Raw genomic sequence first — 10,069 nt, 5'->3', positions numbered from 1 at the left:
AGCCTGAGCAACTTGGCGAGACCTCATCTCTACAATAAATCCAAAAATTAGCTGGGCATGATGGCTTGTGCTTGTAGTTCCAGCTACTTGAAAGGCTGGGGCGGAAGGATCGCTGAGCCCTGCAGGACGAGACTGCAGTGGCCGGGAGCATGCCACTGCCCTCCTGCCTGGGTGACAGAGTGAGACTCCAACTCAAAAAAAAAAAAAAAAAAAAAAAAGATTAACTCATTAATCTTCAGAAAAACTCTGAAAAATAGATATTACTTTTTACCATCTTAAAATGAGAAAAATGAGGATCAAGAAAAATCCAATAATTTTAGAAGTGATGAATAGAAAACAGCGTAATCAAATTTTGAAAGTAATTCTAACTCCAAAGCACTTATCAAAGTCCTCAAGATGACCTTCGGCATCCTGCAGGTCCTGGCCCCCGCGACTTCTGTCCCCTTATGCTATTCACTGGCCTCTAACGTTACTGGTTTTCTCATCTCAGCTTATACACTTCCACCTTAGTATGTGTGCACTGCTTAGGACATTCATCTTCCAAATCTGAAAAACTCCCTCAACTCTTACAGGACAGGTTTTTATTTAATTTGCCTTCTTAATGACATACACATTGAAAACTCCATACTAAAATTGCCACTCACCTTCACACATCTTCCAACCCTCACCGCTTGCACTACCAATCTACCTTTTCATACATTTTCTTTATTTCATAACATGCATAATATTCTAACATAGAATATAATTAACTCTATTGTTTACTTCTCCATTAGAAGGTAAGTTCCATGAGAGCAGAGATTTTTATTCATTTTGTTCACAATCTATCTGAAAAGCTTAGACTAATGTAGAACACATAGTAGGTGCTCAATAAATATCTGTTGAAGAGCTGAATGAATCATTCCTCTATTCCACTGTGTATTTTACTTCTAGAATGATAACACATTCTCAAACTTTCATTCCCAAGTCCTCCTTCTCCCAAGTTATAAGATTATTTTTCATTTGTTTAAATAGTTTTTATCCTATATTTATAGTACTGAAAACAGATACATGACAAGGAATTGGGATTTGGGGGTAAATAAGTAATCTTTGAGAATTTAGGGACTTGCCTGATATTGTCAGAAATGTACTTTGGTGCTGATTTTAGCATCACTACCCTAAGGGAATCAAAATCACTAATTCTATCAGCCCTTATCTATTTTATTGTATATTCTATTAAGTTGATACTAGCATTATTCATGCCCTATGTTTGTCTCACAAATGCAAATGAGAAAACCCTAAGTGGATGGTACATTTCCTGAAGTCAGAATGCATGTCTTTTTTATAGTGTTCATAGAAAATAAAGGACATTCACAAGGTTATTGATCCACATAAAAATAATAGTGATAAAAATTATGGCTAATCTCTATTGAAATATATGTCAGTTACAACCAAAACTCTCACAACATTCTTCTAAACCCGATGTTCTTATCAGTTTTATTTTAAAGATGAGAAAACTGCAGCACAGAGAGGTTAACCAGTTTGTCCAAGCTCACGTGGTTTAGGTACTCACTGGTGAGACCAGGATTTCAACTCAGGCTGGCTGTGCTAGATATTGCCATCAAGCATGGGTCATCTGTGCCTGCCAGAGGGAGTGCTGAGCCCCAGAGGGTAAAAGCTGAGAATACCAAGCTCCAGAATCATATCAACACATGATCTTTACTCATCCCTTTATATTCCTTACTATAAACTGATGCTATGAAAAGTGCTCCTTTATTTATTTAGAAGAGTTTACACATTATAGAAAAGTCACTATAATCACATGGGAAATCAGTAACAGAGAAAAAAAAAATACATGACAAAGTTTGTCAGGATGATAGTTGATAAAAAAGACAGTACTATAAGGATAGTAGTGAAGCAATAACAATCTATTTTAACATTTCAAATAATACTTGGAAATGTTTATGCTTAGAGAACCTTTGAGTGAAAATAATGATAAGGGCTATAAATAAATTCGTGGCATTTGCTGTATTTTGCTCTCCATTTCTGAGGCTGACAGAAATCGTTATTACCCATAGGTAAAAAACACAAACACACTCTTTAATTTACCATTGATGAAAAGCTCTCTTGCTCTCTGGCAATAAAAATATTTACATAATAGAATAAGAGGCAAAAAGAGATCAAGTGCCTAGAGGCACATTTCTAAACAATAGCAACCCCAGGGTTTAAGCCCAAGTGGTCTAATCTCAGTGGCTGCCTCATCATCTACACACTATGTCTCTGGCATAAGCATCACCTAATATTTTGAAATCACACTTGATTTAAGAATGAATTTCATAAATCACATGTCATGGTAAAGATCACTATAACCCCATGGATTAAGAAAATCTATTGTGGGCTTACTGCGTAATTAAAACAAAGGGGAGAAACAGAAAGAGGGTTGCATGCAAAATATATAATTTTAAATTACAGTACATAGTTTTGCTATTAAAGGCAGTGAGGAGATCCACCTTATTTTTCATAATGAAGCCTAAAGTCACCTCCATTATACTGTGATTTTTTTCTTTCTTATCTACCTTACCAAAAAAAAAAAATCATTTATTTCCCTATACTCTGTAGTACCTTGTACATAACACTAGCCTTGCCCTTTTTGCACTGTTATAGCAGGCTTAACTTGAACTTCTCTACTATCCTTTTTTGAGTTGTGAGGTTTAGAACTGGATTTTGCTGTCTTTGTATTCCCTGTACCTAGTATGCAGTTGTGCTCAACATTTGTTGCAACAGATGAAAATAAAAGCTAATCTATTTTCCTTTTGCACATACACCAAAAAGAAAAAAAAATTGTACAGCTTCCATCCATACTTTATTGTAAAATATGCCAAAATCAGAACTTTTGAAAAATTGAAGTTGGTATCTCACTCTGGCACCCAGACTGGAGTGTGGTGTCACGATCAGGGTTCATCACAGCCATGTCCTCTGAATTCTTGCTCTGCCTGTCTGGTTGCACATCTTCCCTTTGCAGCCGGACAGGTGCTCAAGACCACCTGTACAGAGCATGTCTACGGGGTCTGGATCTGGTTCTCAACTGTCTGAATGCCCTAACCTTCCCTCAGAATCAACTCTCAGTTCTGACTGGAAAGGAGAATAAAGCTTTGCAGGCAAATGAACCAGAGAAAACGAACATGTTTCACAGCCTTTATTGATAAAACTCCAGGACCTTACAACTGGGTCCTCCTTGAACTACCAGGAAAATAAAACTTGCACATTAATTCTAATACCTTACTCACCATTTAACCTCACTTAAAACTTTCTTCCTTCTAAATTGTACATGAGTCTTCCAAAATTTCAAATTATTTGTTTAGAAAAACCTAATAATTAATTGAAAATTATTTTTAAAACAACATAAACAATTACTTTATCCCTGTGATTCTGACCTGGCTTGTCTGAGAAATACGACGAGTCCGGTTATAAAGAGCCATGCTGTCTCCCTCCCGGGTTCTTTCAATTCTCCAACCCCAAGCCAGCATAGTTTTTAAAGATTCTTTGATTGGCCAGCGATAAATTTCTTTTTCCTATAGAAAAAGAGAAAACACACACAAAACAACCCAGGTATATTATGAATCTAAATGAAAATTTAAAATATTTAATGCTTTGTTCTGAAATTGACCGCCTCCAATTCTCAAACATTTGATCAGCTTAGTTAAAAATATAAAAGTAAAATTCTAAAATGCAGACTGTGAACTAAGATCTAGTTTCATGCATGCTACTAAGAGGGATCTTCACTCAGTATATAGCACAGAGGTTAGTTCTCTTTAACTTACACAGAAACTCAAAAGAAGAAATACAATTAGGAATAAGTGACAGCTTATGTAATACGCATGTGATTCACAATGAAATAAAATTCTTTTTGCTTTACTTGTCAAGAAATTCATTTTCCTCCAAAGAAGTAAAATATATAAAAACTTCTACACAAAAACCACATTAAACTATTTCTTATCATTCCTCATCAAGAAGCTCTGAAGCATGACAAGAATATTTTCTCAAGTCCTTAAAAATATGGGAGGGGAATAAAAGCCAAAAAGGAAAAGAAAAATATTAAGAAGAAAAAAGTATAACCACAGGAATACTGACTGAAAATGGGAATTAAGAGAAAAAGACAAAATACACGAAGATAAAAAATAAAACCTTTGAAAAGGGTAAAAGTAGTAAATAGAAAATAAACAGGACGTTTGAATAAGAAAATATAATAACAAAGAAAATATTTTCCAAAAAAATTAAAGCTTTGTAAACTTAAAAAAAAAACTCACCTTTTCAGATAATAATTTATATGGCTTCATTAATGGTTGAACCTTAGAAGAGTCAGAATATATTTCTCCATAAATCCATCCATTTGCCAACTTAAAAAAAAAAAAAATTGTTTTACATGAATTAATTTTAGAGTCTAGAGGTGCACGTATTTAAGCATGCTTGATAAAATAAACCTAAAATGAACTGGGATAATGATTAAGGTTTGAATTTTATCTAGCATAAGTCAGCATGAAGATGTTCATCCTAATCAATGTGATTTTCAGTAAACATCTGGAAGTCTTTTTATGTAGAGATTGGAAGCACCCTGTCTTTCTTCAACAGACCCAGGTCTGTGATTATGCCAACAAGCATTTTCCTAGATGGAGGTTACAGGGATGCATGGCCATAATGATATTTATTCTGACACATTTCAGGACCCCACCTATGACACGTGTATATAAAATGTTCATTTTAAGCAGGAAAACTGGAGGATGTATGTCAGAAGCTTACCTGAATGTTACCTATTCTGCCCATCCCTCTAACCAATTATCTATCAACATGTTCGCTACACACTATTTTGCCCATGTGTACATATCATCGTTTCTCTGTATCATCTCATGCCTGCCTCTGGAGTCTGGGTAACTAGACTGGAAAAGCTCAGGACTACCTTGTTGTAATAGTCAACTCCACTGGCTCCATACTCTATGGAGTCTTTATAAAAACAGACCCTTACTGGCTTACCTAGTAAATTAATTAATCAACAAAGAACCACACATTTATCAAAGCAAATATAAGAGAGGTTTCTTAGAGAGAGTAAGGAACTGATTGGCCAGGGCAAAATCTGAAATGGAACAAGACATCTCTAGCATGATGATACTGAGTTAAGTGACATAAGCATCCTGTGGAGCCTTTGCTGTTTGATTTTCATTTCACCAAATCAGTACATGCATAATTTAGGTTCTTGAACTATCTCGACTCAACTTTTTTCTTTCTGACAAAACTATTTTTTTTTTTTTTGAGTCACAGTTCCACTCCATCACCCAGACTGGAGGGCAGTAGCATGCTCCCAGCCACCACAGCCTCGACCTGCTGGGCTCTGATGATCCTTCCATCTCCGCCTTTCAATTAGCCGGAACTACAGGCACGCACCACCACACCTAGTTAATCTTTCATTTATTGTAGAGATGAGGTCTCACCAGGTTGCCCAGGCAGGTCTCGAACCCACAGACTCAGGCAATCCACTGCCTAGGCCTCCCAAAGTACTGGGATTACAGACTGAGCCACCAAGCCCAGTCCTGACAAAACTATTTTAACCATCCTCTCTCAAATTTAAACTAGGCTCACCTTAAATGTGAATCCTCAGGCATAATGCTTACTTTAGAAACTCTCATAATATGTGGGAATTATCTCATAAATGCAGCTGCTTTAACGTTCTCATTTGGGTTTTTTCTTGAAAACACAAATAAAATATGTCACCTGGCCAATGTAATCTATTTTTTGTGATCTTCAGATCAACTTGGTAGCAAGAAACACAACAGAAGAGTAGGTGAGAGTAAACAATCATTAAATCCTAATTAGGAATTTTTCCCGATTTTATCTCATATAAAACTGTATATAAAAACAAAGTTTCCTTAAAAGGTGAATTCTGAACCTGGAGTCACCACTGCTTCCTGAAGCTCCTGATAATTGTTACTTTTTATCCCTTATAAACAATATGTGTTTAGAAACTATGTTTGTGATTTAATTAATATGTCTTTTGAAATCTTAAAATTGTGCTTTTTATGAACACAAATTTCCTTATTCATATTCATATGGGTATCATACTTGTGTTAGTGGCAGAATTAGCTAAATATATCTGCAATTATAATTAAATGTTCTTTTCTAATTTAGATAAAGCTCTCACTTTAAAATAGAAAACTACATGGTAAGAGAAATTTGGGCAGGGACTAATCATTAAAGACTAAGTTAAACATAATATTTGCCTTTTACCTTATCCATTGACCATTTGTCATGCGAATGTTCTGCATATTTGTTAATGAAGTATTCCAACTTCTCAGGAATTGTAATACTATGAAAAAAGTAAAACAAAAAACTTGATTTTTCAAAGAATTTATAGGAAATCATATTAATAATTTACTCACAGCTTATGAATGCTTAAATCCCACTCAATTATAACTGCTAAAAAACAGTTTTAACAGTTTTCAGAACAGAAAAGTCAAGCAGATCATGTTCTGTTCATCTTATATTGATTCATATTTTATTGTTAGCACAAATTAAATCAAAATATACATAATATAATAATTATTAAATGCATATTTACATTAAAATAATCGAAATATATTAAAATTTGAAGACAACACATTATACAAAAAAGAAAAAAACAAACCCTAAATCAAGATACAATTAAACTAAATAAGCTTAAAGACACACTTTTCTTCCTGTATCTCACTGAAGTTGTTCTCTTTTTGACTTAAGTATCTTCTGAAACAACTATAAATAGATAAAAGATGCTGAAATCTGGTCTCTTCTATTTTAAAAATGTACTAAGCTTTTAAATTAATTTTATACAATTAGTGCTGTATTAATAATTTTAAATATTAATAGTCCATATATAACATTTAAAACATTATTAATATTAACTGTAGGAAAAAGTAATTAACAAACTCATGCTTTATAAAAATAACATTTACTCTTGATACCTTTCATGCTTATATAAATATTTAATCCCTTGAACAGATGTCAAATGCATGCAGTTGATGACCAAGTCTGATGGTAAATCTAAGACTTGGGAATATCAAACATACCGATGAATGGAAAATTTAAATAAAAAATCTACATAATTCAATTCATTTGTGAATATAACCTATAAACCAATTAATTTTGAGAATATATTCTCAATAAAACCTAGTATAAGATAGTTTACTGTACTTTTCCAGCAAAGTTTTTAGTAACTGAACTAGAGGACATATACATACTTAAGAAGCAATATATATAAATCACAATCACGTAGAAATTATCGATATCACCATATGCATCTAATTCTGTTAAGAAGTCTCCAAAGTGGCAAGTCTAGGTAAATTAATATACATGCCCATGTTCTGATGCTAGTTTAAAATCCCACATTATAGTGTAGGTTAGCGAACCACAAACTTACCCATGTAGGAATGTGAACATGTGATATTTTGGTTTACTTACTTTGGAAGAAATACAAAAGATCAATCACATAAGCCAAATACTGGGGGGAAGAATCTTTTCTCACAGAACTGTCATCAAATACCAAACATGCAAATTGAAGGCATTATCAAACTAATGGCATACCACTCAGGTTGAAATTTTGATCTGGATATGGAAGCTAAACCAGGTAGGGGGCACTCAGAAGCCTCAAAGTTGAACTCCCCAGCAAATTCAGAAGCCGTGGATAATAACTACCAAGTGACTACCTTTCTAAAACTGATCTTGCTGAGTCACCATGAAATCAGTAAGATAATGTGGCATGAAGAGGCAGCTTTCCTGGCAAATGGAGAACCGTGGTCCTACTTAAAGACAGTAACAACAACAACAACAAAATGCTGAGACTTCAAGCGCCTGAAGTACCCAAACATCCGATCTGTAGAACAATTTATGCAACTAAATACATGTAAGAAGTTTCAACATGTTAAATAATGTTGTTTTATCTTTAGTTAAGGTTGTCAAACTGTATTCTGACTGCACACTACATTTTCTACAGAAGTTCTCATTTGACATTCCTTCCGTCTCTTGCTGTGCTTTATGACGCTGAACACTGAGCTTTGCTGAGATGTGGTGATGGGTGAAGTGACTCCCTGCTACTCCTAAAAATGGCTTTGCACTGCATGCTGGGATCAACTTAAGTAAAATATGCTGTACAGAGATTGATTATAGTTATTAATAAACATTCTGGGTAAGTTTTCAACTAAAAGTATAACTGATATACTTTCTTGATTCTCATTATTACAGATATTGCCATGTGGTTAAACAGAGAATCCTGATTATGTTAAGAGTATCCTAGAAGGTATATCTTATCTATTTCTTGTCTTCATATAATCATTATAATGATTATTACTATCACTTGATAAATTAAAGGAACTCCTATTAAAAGGATACCAATTCAAAGGGGGCATGTATTAGAGAAAGTTCACTTTAGTACCTTATTCAATTTCAGACTTCACACATCATTTACAATAAAAATCTGCTGCAATAGAAAGAGTCCATACTTTGAGGTATCAACAGGTTGTGGGTTAAAGTTCCCTTCAGAATCCATTGATGACTGTTTTTCCATCATACTGACATAATTTGACTCCATGTAGTCTGGAGGCAAAGCTCCTGCAACTGCACTCAGGCAAGGCAGTGCCAGTTTGAAAAGTTCTTGTTCATATTTCTGGGGGAAAAATGGAGGATCGAAAAAATACTATATTACTATATGGCAAAAGTTGTCAGCATGAGCACTTTGGCTGATACAAGGTTGCGGAAGAAAATCTAGATAATCCTGGGACAACTTAACTCTCTGATGATTCTTTCTCTAGAAAATGGAACACATAGCCTGAAATCTCATCCAACTAAGAGAAGCTGCAGCTAGATTTATTGCACTTGCATCTTAAAGAAGATAAAAACTTTGTTTCTCCAACATATTTAACATGAAGTAAACTTGAATATTCTAAATCCATAAAATGTCTTTACTACATAAACATGATTTCAGTCAGTGAGGACAATATATCTTATAGTTAGTTATAAATTACACTGTCCTACCTTATAATGACTATACGTGAGAAATACTCATAGGATAACATTCCATACAGTGGAAAATTTTAACTTTCTGGGTTGTTTTATAAAGGGATGAAAAATAAAATGCTGAAATAGGAATTAAATTCTATAGAAAGTATGCACAGGGCAACACCCTTGGGTCCCCTCTCACTGTGGGAGCTTTTCTGTCTTCCCAATAAATCCTACTTTCTCAAAAAAAAAAAGTATGCATAACAAAAATTTCTGGGAATAGGTATTTGCATATTAATTTATAATTAGTTAAATTTGTAGTTATAAGTTTTCTTTTAAAAAGTAACTTTTAAATTATCTTACTTTAAATGTTTTATTTTAAATAAATGTTGTAAATGCTTCTAAAAATTGTTATTTCAAAAGGACTCAGTTGCCAAAGGAAATTCAGTAAAAAAAAGCATCAACATGTAGCTACCAAATGCAATCACAGATAAACTTCCCCCTATTATATCATAAACTTGTGATTATACTGCTCCAATAATCTAATAATGTCTATCTGGGAACATACTGATCTTGTTTAATTTAAGCATAAGCATACAAAATATGTTTTTTTCTGATTTTTATCTGAAATTTCGACTCTTCAGTCATCTGAAAATTTATGAATTATTCATTATAAATTCACAACTATAAGAGACTGTCACATACACAAAACAACACTGAGTGGGAATATTTAAAACGTTATAGCAGCAAAGCTGGAGACATCAGCAGACCACTGAAATATTATAATTTATAAGCTTTCATAGTTTGCATTTTTGATAAAATTTCTTCAGGCTTTATAAGATATAACAAAGGAGAGTTCATGTTAAAATACGTCCAAATGCACAAGAAACCTCTTAACCAAGGGTGCAATCTCCAGCTGTTTATCCATTTTAAATTCAGAAGCAGTAATATGATCTAAAGGAAATGCTACCATAATGATTAAGAAAAATAAATACAAATTGCATTCTCAACATTTATTATTAAGTTAAGAATACAGGAAAAGAGAAAGTTGTATATATATATATGTCTTGACTGGGAA

At 33.7% G+C, this 10,069-nt stretch overlaps 1 protein-coding gene across 1 annotated transcript in view; it reads right to left on the bottom strand.

Annotated features, from left to right (window-relative positions):
• RYR2 (ryanodine receptor 2) overlaps positions 1 to 10,069 on the bottom strand; it is a gene marked incomplete at its 3' end in the record, with an annotated part of 448,211 nt that overhangs the window by 65,060 nt on the left and 373,082 nt on the right. The window contains exons 53-56 of the mRNA XM_008059232.1: positions 8,496 to 8,659; positions 6,253 to 6,331; positions 4,284 to 4,373; positions 3,411 to 3,548 (exon numbers count right to left, since the gene is read on the bottom strand). Coding sequence (XP_008057423.1) covers positions 3,411 to 3,548; positions 4,284 to 4,373; positions 6,253 to 6,331; positions 8,496 to 8,659 — 471 coding nt within the window. The remainder of the gene's footprint in view (positions 1 to 3,410; positions 3,549 to 4,283; positions 4,374 to 6,252; positions 6,332 to 8,495; positions 8,660 to 10,069) is intronic.

The sequence above is a fragment of the Carlito syrichta genome, unplaced genomic scaffold (genome assembly GCF_000164805.1).
Source record: "Carlito syrichta isolate Samal-C Ts95f unplaced genomic scaffold, Tarsius_syrichta-2.0.1 Scaffold303965, whole genome shotgun sequence".
NCBI lineage: Eukaryota > Metazoa > Chordata > Mammalia > Primates > Tarsiidae > Carlito > Carlito syrichta.
This window is presented reverse-complemented; position numbering and strand designations above follow the sequence as displayed.